Source organism: Dendropsophus ebraccatus, chromosome 5, assembly GCF_027789765.1.
Source record: "Dendropsophus ebraccatus isolate aDenEbr1 chromosome 5, aDenEbr1.pat, whole genome shotgun sequence".
Taxonomy (NCBI): Eukaryota; Metazoa; Chordata; class Amphibia; order Anura; family Hylidae; genus Dendropsophus; species Dendropsophus ebraccatus.
Genome location: NC_091458.1, coordinates 127,118,903 through 127,136,423, shown reverse-complemented (window position 1 = coordinate 127,136,423; position 17,521 = coordinate 127,118,903). Strand labels below are relative to the sequence as shown.

Sequence of the window (17,521 nt, the reverse complement as noted above, 5' to 3'; positions counted from 1 at the left end):
CGTTGTTTATTGGTCAGGAGTGGCTTGACACATGGAATGCAACACTTTTGAAGCACTGACTCCAGCAGCAGTCCGCTCTTTGTGAATCTCTCCCAAATTTTTGAATGACATTTTCTTTACAATCCTGTTAAGACTGCGGTTCTCCCGGTTGCTTGTGCACCTTTTTCTACCACACTTTTTCCTTCCACTCAACTTTCCATAAATATGCTTTGATACAACACCCTGAGAACAGTACAATGAACAGCAATGAACTTTTGTGGCTTACCCTCCTTGTGGAGTGTGTGAATAACTGCCTTCTGGACATCTGTCAAGTCAGCAGTCTTCCCCATGATTGTGTTGCATACTGAACCAGACTAAGGGCTCTATTCCACGGGACGAGAGAAGAAACCTCTTTCCTGGTTTTCCTCCTATCTCTCTGACCGCTCCTTTAGTGTATCACTTTCTGGCTCCACCTCATCTTCCCTCCCCCTTACAGTCGGGGTTCCTCAGGGATCAGTCCTGGGTCCTCTCCTTTTCTCACTTTACCCATCGGACAAATCATCAGCAAGTTTGGTTTTCAGTACCATCTCTATGCTGATGATACCCAGCTGTATACCTCCTCCCGTGATATCACCCCCGCTCAGTGGCGTAGCTACCATAGAGGCAGAGTAGGCAGTTGCTATGGGGCCCGTGCAGGAGGGGAGCCGGGGGAGAAGGTAAGAGTGTCCTGTACTGCAGTGTGTAAGTGACCCAATGTTTACTTACATGCTGCAACACAAAAAAAAGGGTTAACAAGTAGAAGACAAAGAGATCTCCTCTGATAACCTCTGACCTCTGTTCTCCAGCTGCTGTGCAGAGGTCAGGGGTTATCAGTGCACAAGTAGTAAAGCAGATATCTCTTTGTCTTCTGAACTTTGGGTCACTTACACACAGCAGTAAATAAGGGGTTAAGCAGAAAGTAGTCTGCTCCTGCACCTATGTATTTAACCATAAGGTCTCCTAATGGGTCCTTATGGGTAAAAACATTGGACTGACAGAGCAAGCAGCCATTGGCTCTCTGCTCTGCCAGTCACTCTTGTTGCTGATGCCAAGATTCTGCTTCTGGCAACAAGAGATTTTATTTTTTGGACACATCACAGAGCATATACTGTCTATATACAGTATATTTATATGTGCAGTGCTTTGTGTTGTGCGTATGGGAGAGGGACCCTTAAATTTTTTTGCTATGGGGCCCCATGAATCTTAGCACGCCCCTGCCCCCGCTCTTCTACAGAACACCAGTAACTGTCTGTCTGCCGTCTCTAACGCTATGTCCTCCCTATTCCTAAAACTAAACCTTGCTAAGACTGAGCTTCTTGTATTCCCTCCCTCTGCTAACCGCCCTCCACCTGACATCTCCATCTCTGTCTGTGGTGCAACCATAACCCCTACACAACAAGCCCGCTGCCTTGGGGTTATATTTGGCTCGGATCTCTCTTTCACTCCTCATATTAAATCTCTTTCACGTTCCTGTAATCTGCATCTAAAAAACATCTCTAAAATCCGTCCCTTCCTTACTGTCGAATCTGCTAAAACTCTCATTGTCGCTCTTATTCATTCCCGCCTAGATTACTGCAATTCCCTACTAATCGGCCTTCCTTCCTCTAAACTCTCCTCTCTCCAGTCCATTCTCAATACAGCAGCCAGGCTCATCTCCATGTCCAGCCGCTATACCGATGCCTCCCCCCTGTGCCAGTCATTACATTGGCTCCCTATTAAACACAGGATACAATATAAAGTCCTCCTGCTCACCCACAAGGCTCTCCACAGTGCTGCACCTCCCTATATCTCCTCCCTAATCTCTGTCTACTGCCCTACCCGTGCCTTACGCTCCTCCAATGACTTAAGACTAACATCCACCTTAATCCGCACCTCTCACTCCCGTCTCCAGGACTTCACCCGAGCTGCACCAGTTCTATGGAATGCATTACCCAAGAATGTCAGACTCACCTCCAATACACAAAGTTTCAAACGTGCCCTCAAAGCTCATCTGTTCAAGCAGGCTTACCAGGTTCCCTAATTTTCACTGCTACCCTCAAACCCAACCCCCCCCCCCCACACACACACAAACACCTCCACCACGCACACACACATATACACATACATATACACACGCCAAGCATTTAAGCAGTTAGACCTGTGCATGCATGCATTGTCTGGTGACCGGTTCACCCACCCTTACCTGCACTGCCTTATTTATATAGATGGCCGGACCATAAGAACACTGAAGCACTTTGCCCCTCTGCCATTTTGTCTCAAACCCCCTCCTAGTAGTATGTAAGCTGATGCATGCGAGCAGGGTCCTCACTCCTCATGTATGGATAATTATATGTATATCTCTGTAATGTCTATTTTTTGTCTATGTATGTACCCCCAGAATTGTAAAGTGCTGCGGAATTTGTTGGCGCTATATAAATAAAAATTATTATTATTATTAATTATTGCGAAAGACCTGAAATCGTTCACCCATTTACATGGAACGATAATTGTTACTTATGATCATTCTTGTGGTTGTCTTGTTGTCGCTATTGTGTACGTCACTACTCAGAACGACCAAATGACATCTTATTTAATGCGAACGATTTGTGAACGAGCAATGATAAAAATAGGTCCAGGTCTTATTAAACGATCAACGATTTCTCGTTCGGTCTAAATCGTTAACTGCTATTCAAATGAATGATTATCGTTTAGATTGAACGATAATCATATTGTGGAATAGGGCCCTAAGGGACCTTTTATAACACTTAGGAAGCCACTGCAGGTGTTTTGGGTTCATTATTCAAATTTTCTGAAATACTGACTTTTGGGTTTTTCTTGGCTGTAATCCATATCCATCCATATCCATCATCAACTTTAACAGAAATAAACGCTTGCAAAAGTTCACTTTGTATAGTTCACTCTTATATAGAATATATGAGGTCACTTTTTGAATTAAAATACTGAAAGAATTTTTTTATATATATATAAATCAATCAATCTCCCCTGTAGGGAACAGCGTTATCTCCAATGTGACGCACAGTCCTCCAACGGGTCGGCTTACACCCAGTACTGAATCCAAAAAAGCAAGTTGAAGACAGCCTCTTTTCGTAATCAGAAAAAGTATAGCTTTATTATGCCATATGCATACATAAAAAACGACGTTTCGGCCCTTCTACATCATATGATATACTTGAGAAAGGCTCGGTATTTTTTGTGTATGCATAATAAAGCTATACTTTTTCTGATTACGAAAAGACGCTGTCTTCAACTTGCTTATATATATATATATATATATATATATATATATATATATATATATATATATATACATATATACACATATACACACACAGCAGTACCTCGATTCTCAAACTTAATTGGTTCAGGAAGGCAGTTTCCTATAGAAAATAATGTAAATGTGTTTAATTGGTTAATTAACAGTGCCAACCAATAATTACCTATAATCCTCATTTATTACATTAAAAAGTGCCCAGTGTAATCTCTACAGTACAGAGCAGCACTATATAGAACAGGACAGTTTAAACAAGAAACGGTCAACAACAGCAATTATAATACAGTAGTCACTAACTCCTCACTCATCGTTTACTGCATATTGCCCCCCCCAATCCCAGCACTGTAAGGGATGGGAGATGGTGGTGCTGTACTACTACTCTACTGTATATGCACTCCAGCAATCATATACAGTACTGTACAGGATGGGAGGCTTATAATTTTTTTTTTCCATGGTGAGGACCGAATAGAAGATAAAACACAATACATTTGATTGTTTTCATTATTTATTTTTACATTTACAGATTACGTTCACCATTCGGAAATTCCTACATATGGGTATGTTCACATGTTAAAGAGGACCTGTCACCCCCCGTGCCGGGGTGACAGGCTCCCGGCCCCCAGCTAGATCCCCTTATACTGACCTCATCCTGCCGAGTCCCGCTCTCAGAGCTGGTCCCTGGTCAGAAGCCGGCGCATGTGGAAATAGGTCCGGCGTCCATAGAGAATGAATTGAGCCGGACTCATCTCTGCAGCGCGCGCACGGCTCCTTTCATTCTCTATGGAGGCTGGGCCTATCTCCACAGCGTGCGTGCCGGCTTCTGACCAGGATATCTCTGTCCCGGGACCAACTCCGGGAGCAGGACTCGGCGAGATGAGGTCAGTATAAGGGGATCTAGCTGGGGGTCGGGAGCCTGTCACACCGGCACGGGGGGTGACAGGTCTCCTTTAACACACTGAGAAACTGGTCTAGATATCTAACCTACTGACAATACGACCATTGTGACAACCCTGCTTTCAGCTTTAAAAAGTAAAAATTTACAATGTCTTTAAAATTCTTTTAAGAATATATAGTTCACAGGAGAGAAAGACAAAAGTAAAGGGTTCTTATCGTTAGCATAAGAACGTGGGTTTCAGGTAAGTATAAAAAAGGAAGCTATAGTCTGAAGTGGTTTGGAAAAAACCTGCATATGCTGTAATTTAGATGTATTACCAGGAATATTAGCTTCGGCTTCTATATCAGATACAAAGGATAAGAACATGCGTTGGCAGTCCTTCTACCCTAGACAGCATTTGTAAGGGTAGCTTCACACGTACCGACTTGCAGCGTTAATAACGCTGCGAGTCGGCTAGGTCCTGGCAGATCACTTTCACTACATACACACAGCGGTCTGAATGACCGCTGCGTGTATGTAATCCTGCCGGCCGCTTAACCCCTTCAGCTGCCGCCCGGCTCCCGCTCTGTATACATTACCTCTCCTCGCTGCACGGGGTCCCGGTGTACTGCTCTCCCGCCCGGCCAATCAGTGGCTGCGGCAGGGCAACACACTGAATTGCTGGGTGGGAGAGCAGTACGCCGGGACCCCATGCAGAGAGGACAGGTAATGTATACAGAGCGAGAGCCGGGCGGGAGCTGAAGGGGTTAAGCGGCCGGCAGAATTACATACACGCAGCGGTCGTTCAGACCGCTGTGTGTATGTAGTGAAAGTGATCTGCCAGGACCAATCCGACTCGCAGCGTTATTAACACTGCGATTCGGTACGTGTGAAGCTACCCTAATGGTGCGTTTACACAGGCAGATTTATCTGACAGATTTTGGAAGCCAAAGCCAGGAATGGATTGGAAAAGAGGAGAAATCTCAGTCTTTCCTTTATGACCTGTTCCCTGTTTATAGTCTGTTCCTGGTTTTGGCTTCAAAGATCTTTATGATAAATCTGCCTGTGTAAACGCACCATAACATGTAGTGTTATATATGTAATTATTCTTTATACAATTAACTATCTAATGGTAAAAAGTATCTTCTTAGGGTCCATTTACACAGAAAGATTATCTGACAGATTATCTGCCAAAGATTTGAAGCCAAAGTCAGGAATGGATTTGAAAAGAGGCGAAATCTCAGTCTTTCCTTTATGACCTGATCTCTGTTTATAGTCTGTTTCTGGCTTTGGCTTCAAATCTTTGGCATATAATCTTTCTGTGTCATTGAACCCTTATAAGCTCATATCTTTATGCAGACAATTCACGTTAATGGTCCTTGTGATTTTTCATCCAGTTTCTGATCTGTTCCACCTGTGCAACCACACTGCTCTTTGCTGTCCCACCTGCTGCGGTGTACTGCTCCACACTGTTAGTATAGTTCCACAATTTAGAGACATCACTGGCAAAGAGAGGACTGCAAAAGATGAAACCAAACACATAAAACAAGGAACGTGCCAATACATAGTCCTGTGGTAAGCAAATTAAAATGAAGAATACAGAAGATATTGGAAGTTAATATGTTGAGGACTTTCCACATGAGAACCTTTTAACTATCTGGACTTTCTTGCACTAAGGCTAATATCATCATACAATAAGGCTGGGATACTTGTGTTTCTGCTGCAGTCTATAGGGATATTGTAAATCATGCAACAATCATTTCTAGATCCAAATACAGGACCATAAAAAGCAGGCCTGGATAGAAGAGAGACCATAGAGGGAAAATCAGCAAATACAAGCCATGACAGGACTACGCAGACTGGAAAATACAAATGTTGTGGCTCTCACAAGACGAGGCCAAAAGAACCCCCAGAAACAGTCAGCACCTCCTGAAGGCCAAAATAGGACTTGTCCTTGAGGCTTTCTTCAAGTCGTATGATTCTTTATCATCTGACTCCATGATTTTTATGTATTCTGTGTTCTATTTCCAATATGCATGTAGACATGACTTTTTTTCTGGCGTTTTTATCCCCCCCATAGAAGTCTATGAGGAAAAATGCCAATGTGGCCACCCGGGCTGCATAATAAAAATGTATATTTAAACTTAGTAGCAATACCGCAGCCCCCAGGTCTGTCTTTACAGATTAATCAGCAAGGGTAAAATAATGTCAGCCACATACCTGATGCTCTTTAAGTCCTCCAGAGACAGTTTATTGAGTGTAATGCCCTTGGTTTCTGCTAGCTGAACAACCTTTCCAGAAACTCCATGCGCTTGTCTGAAGGGCATCTATAATGAAAAACATCCAGTCACAGGACACTAAACCATGACTATTTTAGGCTGGGGTAACACTTAAAGGGGTTATCCAGCACTACAAAAGCATAGCCACTTTTTTCCCCTCTCTTGTCTCCAAATTGGGTGGGGTTTTAAACTCAGCTCCATTTAAATAAATGGAGCTTAGTTGCACACCACACCTGAACTGGAGACAAGAGAGGGGGCATGTTTTTGTAGCGCTGTTTAACCCCTTTAAAAATGTTACTACAGCCAGTCCACTGTCCCTATAATTCTATGCTGAAACCAGAAGCCAAAGTGTAAACTAAACAGTTTGAAAAATGGTCCTTTGCTATCAGGAAACTTATGTGTGCTTAATATCAAACTCAACGCATTGCACTAGTTCAAGGGTCCATTCTTAAAGATATTTAGTTTGAACTTTGTCTTCTGTTTTTTGCATTTCAACAGTATCCTGATGACTTCTGGCTGTGAACCATGCTTATATACAATCTAGGATGTTGTGCTCCTTGCACAACTTCCCCAGGTGAGTGTTTCACATTGTTTTTGCTTTTATGTGACCTCCTTAGTGCTACTGGTAATTTGTGCTTCTAGGGGAGGTTTGTATATTCAGTCTCCTTAGAACTGGTCCTTTCCTGACAAGAATGACTGAAAGGGTTTTCTAAAGTGTCAGCAGGGAAGAGAGCACCACTTTGTGGAGACTTGGCTTTCAGATGAGTGACCACTCCTCATGGTGGCACCATTCTGTGTAAGTAAACAGCATAACTCTTTACTTCATCAACAGCATGTAAATGTCAAACATTGACATCACTTAGTATCATCTACACAATACAAAAATGTTTAAAGGGGTTATTCAGCGCTGCAAAAAACATGGCCACTTTTGCCGCGCTCTTGTCTCCAGTTCTGGTGCGGTTTGCAATTAAGCTCTATTTACTTCAATGGAACTAAGTTACAAACGCCACCCAATATGGAGACAAGAGAGGGGGAAAAGTGGCCATGTTTTGTAGCACTGGATAACCCCTTTGATGGTGAAATGAACATTAAACGAGTTGGCCATTTTATAGTAAAATTGTTAAGTGTACAATATTAGTAAGTGTACTCACTGTATATACTGACAGCAGCTACCTGTGTACCTCTTAGAGCTAAAATCAGACTCCCTTCCTGCATGTTGTCCTGCCCTGCAGTGATTCTGTTCATAAGATGGCCGACATGGAGAAGCATGTGACCATGCCCCGCCCTCTGTGTCCACCACTGAGCCTGTATATGCCTATGGAAGAAACTGGTGGGCGGAGCATGGTCACATGCTCCTCCATGTCGCCCATCTTATGGACAGACTCACCACAGAGCAGGGCAGCCCAGCCTGGAGGAGGGGAGTCTGATTTTAGCTCTATGAGGTACACAGGGAGCTGCTATCAGTACACAGTACACAAAGTGCATTTTCGGGCCATATAAGTAATACTAATAGCGATTAATTATATAGGTGAAAACAGTGCTGGGGCTATATAACAACGTATTTATAGCTGCATAGGCGATTTTTGCATGATTGATTCCCTTTAAAGGACACCAATCAGCCCGTTTGGGCTGATATGGTTCCCTGGATCATTGTATAAAGCACCTGAAGCGGCCGCGGCACGTACCGGCCACGGCCGCAGCAGGTGCTTTATAATGGAGAAAATGACTTTTATTCCCCGGGTCGTGACTAGATACAAGTGGGGAAGTAGTCACGGTGGGCGGCTCCCTGCTTTTATCTAGTCACTGAGCTCTGCCTGTCAGCGCGCTCGGCGGGATGATTGACAGGCAGAGAGGCCAGTAACGTACCTCTCTGCCTGTCAATCACCCCCTCTGAGCGCGCTGACAGGCAGCGCGCAGTGACTAGATACGAGCGGGGAGCCGCCCACCATGACTACTTCCCCGCTCGTATCTAGTCACGAGCCGGGAAATAAAAGTAATTTTCTCCGTTATAAAGCACCTGCTGCGGTCGCGGCCGGTACATGCTGCGGCCGCTCCAGGTGCTTTATACAATAATCCAGGGAACCATATCAGCCCAAACTGATTTGGTTCCCTTTAAGTTCAAAGTAAAAACAGCATGCAGTAAGCAACCATGCTCTCTCTAGTGGTAGCTTCAGGTAGAACTAGTGTAAGTGAGGTTAATCAGTCTTTAAAGGCAGTCTAGCTGAGGGTGGTCTGTCTGAGGTCTGGTGTAAGTGTTTTCCGAATCCTACATATAATAATGTAATATAGGAACTTAAAGGGCCTATGTATTTTCAGCCTTGTACCCTGTCATATACATATACTATCAGTGTCAGACTGGGGTATCTGGGGCCCACCAGAGGAAATGATCCTGGGGGCCCACCAATGAAGAGCCAGTAAGAAACGACATGTCAGTCAGTCTTAGTGCAGGTTCTAAAGCTGGGGGCCCACCGGAGGATACTCCGGTCATTTGGTGGGCCAGTCCGACACTGTCTACTATGGAGATCAGGTTCCACTTACCCCTTTCCTGACCAAATAATAAGCAATGTCCGTGGCCAGCATATCTGGACTCAGAGCTTTTTCCATAGCTTCTTTGTTAATCTACAAAACAAAATTCCAAACCACAGCTCACTATCTGTCTTTCCAAATATCATTTGCAATGCAAACTGCGGTGTGCCAACCATGATCGGGGGATGGTGATTCCAGAAAGTGAGTTAGCCCCAGTCTGTTACAGCGTGAATAAAGGTCTTTCACAAATCCAGAGTGGCTTAAATATCCTTTACTTTACATGCTGTAGCTGAGATCTTCGGCCGGGTTCCTGTGGCTGGCACACATCCACGGACATACACAGTGCTGCTCTATCATATTTTCACCACAAACACACCTACTCTCATGTAGCTAAATATAGAAATGTCAGTCACAAATAGCTGCTTAGAATGTAAAAAGGTAAAAGGCAAAACTAAGAAATATACCTGTAGTGTGGAGATTACTCCAGAGGCAACCTGAAGCACAGCACATGTGGTGTCATAGACATCAAACATGGCCTCCTTGTCTTCCTACATACAAAAATACAGGTGTAAATAAATACTGTTCTTTCTATACTATAGGGTATAAAGTAAGGCTGATTTATTTCATTTAACAATCACACTGAAATTATAGAAAGACCCTTCCAAAAATGTCACTTTTTTTTTAAAGTGGTACTCCAGAGACAAAAAATTTATATTAAATACATTGCTTTAATAAACTTATATAACATTACTAAAGTATAAAAATTATAGTTTTTTGAATACATATGTACTTCCTTTTAGTGGCGGCAGTAAGGGGAGACACGGCTTCTCTGCTACCACCAATATTTGTGTTGGCAACTGCAGAACTTTAAGCCCTGCTGTTCTCGATCCCCTGATCTGTTCTAGCACTGCTGAACAATGCTGACACTATGCAAAACGGGGATTGCTCCCTCAGTGTACTTTATATAGTACATGAAGCGGCACGATCACAATTTCCATCAGCTTCTGCAGAGGGAGCAGTGGTTGCTCTAACTATACATTTTTTTTATAAAGTTATATTACAAAGTAATAATCCTATATTAAAGCATGTACAGTATTAGCAAAAAAAAAATAAAAATAAAATTCCCTGCAGTCTCCGGAGTACTCATTAAACTGTAGTTTTACAATATATGTCTTAATTAACTCTAGTTGTAGAATTACAAGAAAATATGTGTGTTGGCTGATGACATGATTTATGAACTTGTAAAAAATCATTGCTGGTCAGCAGTACGTCTTTCTGTGAAAACAGGCAATATTCTGTTGACAGTAATGAACACCCACACCGACAATGCCTGACAATTGGGCCATGTAAACTGCCCTGTTAACCAGTGACTATCAACTTGTACGTTGTCAATCGGCACTCATAAACGGCCAGCTCATGTCAAAGGGACTGCAGACTGCAATGCGGCCCCATCAAGCATGGACCCCCATCAATCATATAGTTATGGCATATGCTAGCGATCTACCATTGGCCACTTTAAGTTTGGAAAAACCCTTTTAGAAGAACATAAAATTTTCAAAGGCATAGATATCTGCAAAAATGCAGAAAGTCTGGGGAATACTCACCTGTAGGTCCTTGTTGTATGTGCTTGGAAGGCCTTTTAGTGTCATCAGAAAACCAGAGCACTTGAAAAGAAATATAGTTACAATATATTTAAAGTCTTTAGCTAGAGCAAGTTTTAGAATATAAGACATAATTAGAAGATGGCAATTCATTGCATTCATAAAGATGCAGATAAACCTAATGAAACACATAGGTGAGCTACATGGCTTTGGCACTAGTTATCTTAAAAAGGTATTTCACTCAAACTTGCTTCCCAAGATGAGACTTAAAATTTATTCCATACTTATTATCTATTTATTCTCCTTCCTCCAGTTCTGAGCTGCTGCTTTCTGCTGAAAACACAAAAATCTGTGTGAGGTCTTATCCCCCTCCCTTCCAAGTTAGCTGATGTAAACAAGTTCTTTGGCAGGCCTTATGTGCAACTTTGTAGCTTCTTTATAATGCTGGGAGGGTAATCTAAGGACAAGTTGCTGATGTACTCTCTGTGATTAATCCTCTCAGCATTAAAAAGTTGCTACAAAATTGCAGATAGGGACTTGTTTATATCATCAGTCTCAGAAGGGAGGGGGGAGGAGGAGGGGGTGCATAGAAAATCTCACACACAGATTTTTGTTTTTTACAGCAGAAAGCAGCAGCTGAGAAATGGGGAAGGAGACTGAATAGATAATAACAAGTATGGAAAGAGCTGTTAGTCTCACCATGGGCAGCAACATATGAAAAGTTGTGTTTGAGCGGACTACCCCCTAAATTAACAAGAAACCAGAAAAGGAGGGTGTAAAAGCTAGCAGAAAACATACTGGTTCTAGCTGTATACATATATCTGGTCATATTACCTTAAGTTGTGTATCTTACATGTTTGATTTTTTTTTAATAGACGTTACAGTACTGCTATTGTTTCCTTCATTAATGAAAACCACAACATGAGGTTGGAGCCTTCATATTATGGGTACAACCAGTGACAAACAGATCCCACTGACTTATAAAGCAGTCTATCAGCTATGGTGTCTGTGTTAATTTGATCTGAAGATCTAATGTATACCTTCTCTATTCATAGTAGGAGTCAATTCCTCAATAAGCTAATGGTTATACATATACAATGGTTATACACAGAAATATTTTATGATAATTCTTTTTTCCATACTCTGCCAAAGACACGTCCTGCTTTGCTGCGGATTAGTTCCAAGCTGTCAGGGTTCTTCTTCTGCGGCATTAAACTACTTCCAGTACTGAGGAGGAGAGGAAGCTTGTAGAATTTTTTTTTGTAATATAACATTCTCAATTAATATCAACAGACAAGACTGCACATTATGATGGAAGTGTAACACTTGTAAAACGTCTGCTGCAACATGAAAGAAGAGGCAGCTATGCACATCCACAAGAGACTGACATCCTATTACTGAACATATCTGATGGTGGAAAGTGTATGTGTCTTCTTTAAGTAGAAGTGAGTGAGAGTTTTAGCACATTAAATAATATTTGTAAGCCATTTGATGTTAATATTGTCTAATAACAATAATTCTATTGACTTGGTGGTCAGGGAGCATATGCCTAACAACCATTATGTCTCAAGTGACTCTGCTGTAGAAGTATACCAGCAGTCTCTATGCGGAATAGAGGTCTCTTATGGAGATTAACATCATGGCAACCGAGTGGGAAACTACATTTCCCAACATGCATTGCACTTTAGAGTCAACTGCTGGGTACCCGTCCCTGTCTTGTAGCATTAGCCCACCACTGGCTCGATCTGCTTCTGCTTTGCACTGTAAACACAGTATCTATCTATCTATCTATCTATCTATCTGTAAAGTAACTTTCACGGCACTCCAAGTAAGGTGTAGCAAAAAAACTTTAGTTTATTCCAAGTATTTCAGCACAGCAAACATAATCAAGTGGCAACGTTTCTGTAGCCTCTCGCCACCATTTTCAAGCGAGAGGCCACAGAAACGTTGCCACTTGATTATGTTTGCTGTGCTAAAATACTTGGAATAAACTAAAGTTTTTTTGCTACACCGTGAAAGCTACTTTGCATATTATTGAAAAACCTGTGGTTGCAGGATTTTTCTCTGGCACCCGCTACTGTGAACTGTGCTGCTGACTATACTACAAGATGTCTATCTATCTATCTATCTATCTATCTATCTATCTATCTATCTATCTATCTATATTAGAGAAAGAGGTGAAACAACAGTGTCTCCTTTCCCACATATTACTCAGAAGAGGCTGTTGTTTCCCCGCCCAGGTCATTATGGTGTCAGTGGTGGGCGGGGTTACAGATGAGCTGTTACAGCTTGCCTGGCAACAGAAGAGACAGAGATCATGTGACCTATGTTTAAAAAGGGGGGGGTGAAGAACAGAGCAGTCTAGACAGTGTGGACCAAAGAGAGAGTCAGGATGCACTGCAAACGGCACAACTCGTGTAACAGAAGCCTATTACAAACAAGCTTAGATTATAGGTGGGGATTGAACAGGGTTAAATCTTGTCTAAGTCTCTTGAAAAATCCAGCGGCGCTAACCCAGGGAACCATCTGCCCCTTAGATGTATTGATAAATCTGCCCCTTAATTTTTTATACATATTTGAGTTTTGGACTTATGACTAAAACCCATGTATTATTAAATAAAGGTTTAAAGGAATTTCACAGTATTTTGTATTTTCTACAGTATTTTTCCATGTTGCTAATACAGTACATTATATACAAACCTATAAGAGTCAGAGAGGGTAACAAAGCTGAACTCCTTGGTGCTGTAAATAATAAGATCTTCAGACATCTTACTTAGATGAGTCATACATAGAGATGCCCAGAAAAGAAATTCCGCTGAAACCAAATCAAATATAATATAATATCAGTGACTATATCAGTTATATACCTACAGCCTAGACAGCGATGGCAATGGAAATGAGTGGAACCATAAATAATAAAGATGTATTAAGTTATCTTGTAAATAAATGGGAGTATTTTGGTAGATTTATGTACTAGGATCTAGGTGGATCTTTACACAAAATATTTAGAGAAACAAAATGTGATCCTTTTACCTATAAAGTCTCGCTCACTGGTAGCATCCATGCTGTTCAGGCTCACCGAGTCAAATTTAAGTTCTGTCAGTAATAAATGTAAAGGATTTAGATTCTTACAGGTAAAACCTGGTTTATCAAGAAGGTAACAAGCACATAATAACAAACACTTTGGTGCCTATACACCGTCAATAATGTCAGATAACAGTTATCTCTCCTGTACTAATGAAGTAATAAGCTGCCACCAGACTGCTCAGCAGGGTATGGGAGCCCAGTCATGTGGTGCAGTGTGGCATGAGGTCCAGTAAGCATACTTTCTTTATTATGTACCCCCCATCCCCTGCCCGAAATAATTTCCAGAGTGGTGCAGAGTGGTGTTTAATAACCTAGAAAACAAGCTGTCAACATTGGGAGGGAATTAGCAAATATATCAGGAGAAGGAGGTAACTTTGTTAAATTAAGTATGTGCAAAAATATATAACTTGACGAACCCTACAAGTTTATTTTATATTAGTTAAAATGGCTCGGCAGTCGGCTTGTTAGCCTGCTGCCTGCTCCACTGGGAACTGTTTCCCGGGAATAGATCCCGCTCTTCCAGGCAGGAGTGTAAATTTGCTCATCCCTAGTATGAGATTGCTTGTGCAGTACATATGCTATGGCAGTCACAGAGTCACAAAAGTATTTTTTATTATGTTATTACTTATGGAAAGTTAGACAAATTCCTAATGTACATTAATTATGGGAAATGCACATATACTGCTAGGAAACGAGTCGGCAGGAGTCTGGGGCGGCAGTGAGCTCTGCAGTCAGTCCCCAGCAGGGAATGTGAGTGCATCAGAGGCGGCAATGTCAGCGGCGACGACAGGGATGTGCATGTGATGGGGATACCCCTGGTACTACTCCCTCATCATCTGCTCATACTATGAGCAGATGATGGGAGGAGTTGTACAGTGTATATGTGGCGGCGGTGGCTGTTTGGTGATTGGGATGGCCCTGGTACTACTCCTCCATCATCTGCTCATACTATGAGCAGATGATGGGAGTAGTAGTACAGTATATATATGTGTGCATACATAGACATAAGTTACATAGACATCCATTGAATCCATAGAGTGTCCAGCAGGGACACTATATATAGTGCGCCCCCTGCTGGACACTCCATTGGAATTACAACGGATTCGTGACGTCACTGTTTTTCATAGAATTTGAAGTCTCCCTGATTTAAATTAAGGGAAAGAGCAGTATATGTGCATTTCCTATAATTAATGTACATTAGGAATTTGTCTAACTTTCCAAAAGTAATAACATATAAAAAAATAAGTTTTGGCCCGAGTTGTCCTTTAACAGCAGAAACTAGGTGGTTAAAAGACCAGCCTCAGAGTAAGGGCCCTATTACACGGGACAATTATTGTGCAAAAAATCGTTATATCGTTCAAATTTAAACGATTATCTTTCTGTGTAATTGCAGGCAACAATTGAAAAATCGTTTGAGTGTCGTTGATTTAGATCTGAACCTAAAATCATTGTTAATAGTTTGCTAATCGTTCACTGTAATTCCACATTCGTTCCGCATTTGTTCACTAATCGTTTAGTGTAATTGCACATTGACTATTGTTTTAGTGGGATCAGAAGTAACGATCGCAGTAACGATCGTAACTAACAACTAAAGTTCTGTGTTATATGGTAAACGATTTCAGGTTAACGATAAACAATCTTGTTTGCGATCGTTTATCGTTAGGTTTACACAGAAAGATTATTTGCCACAGATTTGAAACCAAAGCCAGAAACAGACTATAAACAGAGATCAGGTCATAAAGGAAAGCCTGAGATTTCTTCTCTTTTTAAATCCATTCCTGGTTTTGGATAATCTGTCAGATAATCGTACTGTGTAAATGGACCCTTAGTCGTTAATTGTTAAAATTCGCTTTGTTTAATAGGACCCTCAGTGGTTTGCTACTCAGCTCTTGCTTTCTATACATTCTAACAGGTATCTGCTTGGGGGGGGCGGGGGTAAGTAAAAAATAATATACATTTACCTTACTAGCTCATGCTCTGGTTCTGGTATCATGCAACTCAGCCAGTCACATCCCTGAACCCGGAAACACTGCACAGTGCAGGCCAGAACTGCATAATACCGGTGGTGTTACCATGTGTCATATGAAGAGGTAACTGTTACCCATACTATAAATCTGTTGCATTACATTTTCTAGTTTAATATGTTTGGATTCTCATTGTTCTGTGCCAGCAAGATAACATGAGAAAACTAGTAAATCTCCACTGCGCTGAAAACTATATAAATGTACCTTTTCGAAGAAGCTCTCTGTCAATGCCCAGGGGATTCCCAGCTATTGCACCACTGGAAAAACAGAAAACATGTTTGATATATTATTATTATTATTTATTTATTTATAGAGCGCCCTTAATTTCAAAGTGCTATACAAGAGATAGGGGGTAACAAACAGAAACAATACAAGATCAAAACACATTACATGAAAGCAAATAGCAGACTGGCACATGGGGGATGAGGACACTACCCACGAGCGCTTACAATCTATAAGGTACATGGAGAGAAACTGGAGGTAAAGTGCAGCCAGTCACAGTGTGATGCAGAATTATTGTAGGTTGTAGCTAGAGATGAGCGAACCGGCCGAGGATCGGGTTCTTATGAACCTGAACTATCAGCCCGCTCCGTGGAGAGGGTGGATACAGCCTGAGGATCGCCTAGAAAACTGGGATACAGCCTATGGCTATGGCTGTATCCCAGTTTTCCAGGCGGTCCTCAAGGTTGTATATCCACCCTCTCCACAGAGCGGGCAGACAGCGGGAATGAGAAGCCAAGAGTACAGGTTCATACGAACCCGAACCTCGGCCGGTTTGCTCATCTCTAGTTGTACCTTGTTTAAAGAGATGGGTTTTCAGGTTACTTTTAAAGGACTTGATGGTGGATGAAAGCTGGATGTGTCGGGGTAGTGAGTTCCAGAGTACGGGGGAGGTTCGGGCAAAGTCTTAGAGGCGGTTGTGCGAGGTACGAACAAGGAGGGAGCACAGGAGGAGGTCACTGGAGGATCAAAGGTTGCGTGATATTGTTCTAGCTTAAGCAGTCAATTCCTGCAGACGGGAGGCAGGCAGGATTCTGCTGCGTAATTCTGCCTAATTTACTGTGACCGGACCCTTATAGAGTGGTTAGGACAGGAAGGAACAAGATCTCACATGCTTAAGTAAAAGATAGAAGTGGGCAGTATGTGCTGCTGGGGAAAGGGGATAAAAGAATATGATTGTGGATAGGAATGTGCTGCTGTTAGGGGTAGATCTGCGCTGCTGGAAGGGAAAATGCCAATGCCATTCAGATTGATATATTGCTGACAGTTCTGAGGGTTAGAGGATATTTTGCTGCTGTAGAGGAGGAGAGGAGAGGCTGCAGTGAGTGGGGAAAAGGATGTGCTGTTGCAGAGGGAAGGGAGTAGATGTCATGGTAGATTAAGTTACAAGTAGGGGCAAGGCAAGTGATGATGTTGCAAAGGAGCACCATGACCCAACAGCTGTGGACGATGTAAATATGCTGTCCCATTGCCTGAGGGAGGTGCATCCCCGTTTAACGTTTTAAATCGGTGTTCTACAGAGGTTTTTTTTTTTTAACTGTGCTCAGGGTGATAGTTTCAAAAAAACTATACTTACCTCCCTGTCACTGCTACCTCCATGTTGGTCCCCTGCTGCGCTCTACTTCATGTTGTCTGTGTAACGTAAGGATCCAGCCAATTAGACCGGAAGGGTCTTGTGTGACACAGTTTACTACCCCTTCAAGTGTGATATCCCGGGACCGAAAAAGCGAAAAGGCATGGTGACAGTGGGCAGTGAGGGGAGGCAGGGTGACAGTGACGACAGGCAGGGTGAGTAAGAGGGGTCTGGCAGAAGCATATCTGGCAGCAGCTGGAAGACTCCT

At 42.3% G+C, this 17,521-nt stretch overlaps 1 protein-coding gene across 1 annotated transcript in view; it reads right to left on the bottom strand.

Moving 5' to 3' along the window:
* Positions 1-5,074: 5,074 nt before the first annotated feature.
* The window catches only part of ASL (argininosuccinate lyase), a 33,766-nt gene continuing 21,319 nt past the window's right edge, over positions 5,075-17,521 (bottom strand). Inside the window, exons 9-17 of the mRNA XM_069971199.1 lie at positions 15,885-15,937; positions 13,603-13,665; positions 13,270-13,384; positions 11,712-11,796; positions 10,573-10,632; positions 9,433-9,516; positions 8,981-9,061; positions 6,384-6,490; positions 5,075-5,680 (exon numbers count right to left, since the gene is read on the bottom strand). Of these exons, the coding sequence (XP_069827300.1) occupies positions 5,533-5,680; positions 6,384-6,490; positions 8,981-9,061; positions 9,433-9,516; positions 10,573-10,632; positions 11,712-11,796; positions 13,270-13,384; positions 13,603-13,665; positions 15,885-15,937 (796 nt within the window). The 3' untranslated portion in view covers positions 5,075-5,532. The remainder of the gene's footprint in view (positions 5,681-6,383; positions 6,491-8,980; positions 9,062-9,432; positions 9,517-10,572; positions 10,633-11,711; positions 11,797-13,269; positions 13,385-13,602; positions 13,666-15,884; positions 15,938-17,521) is intronic.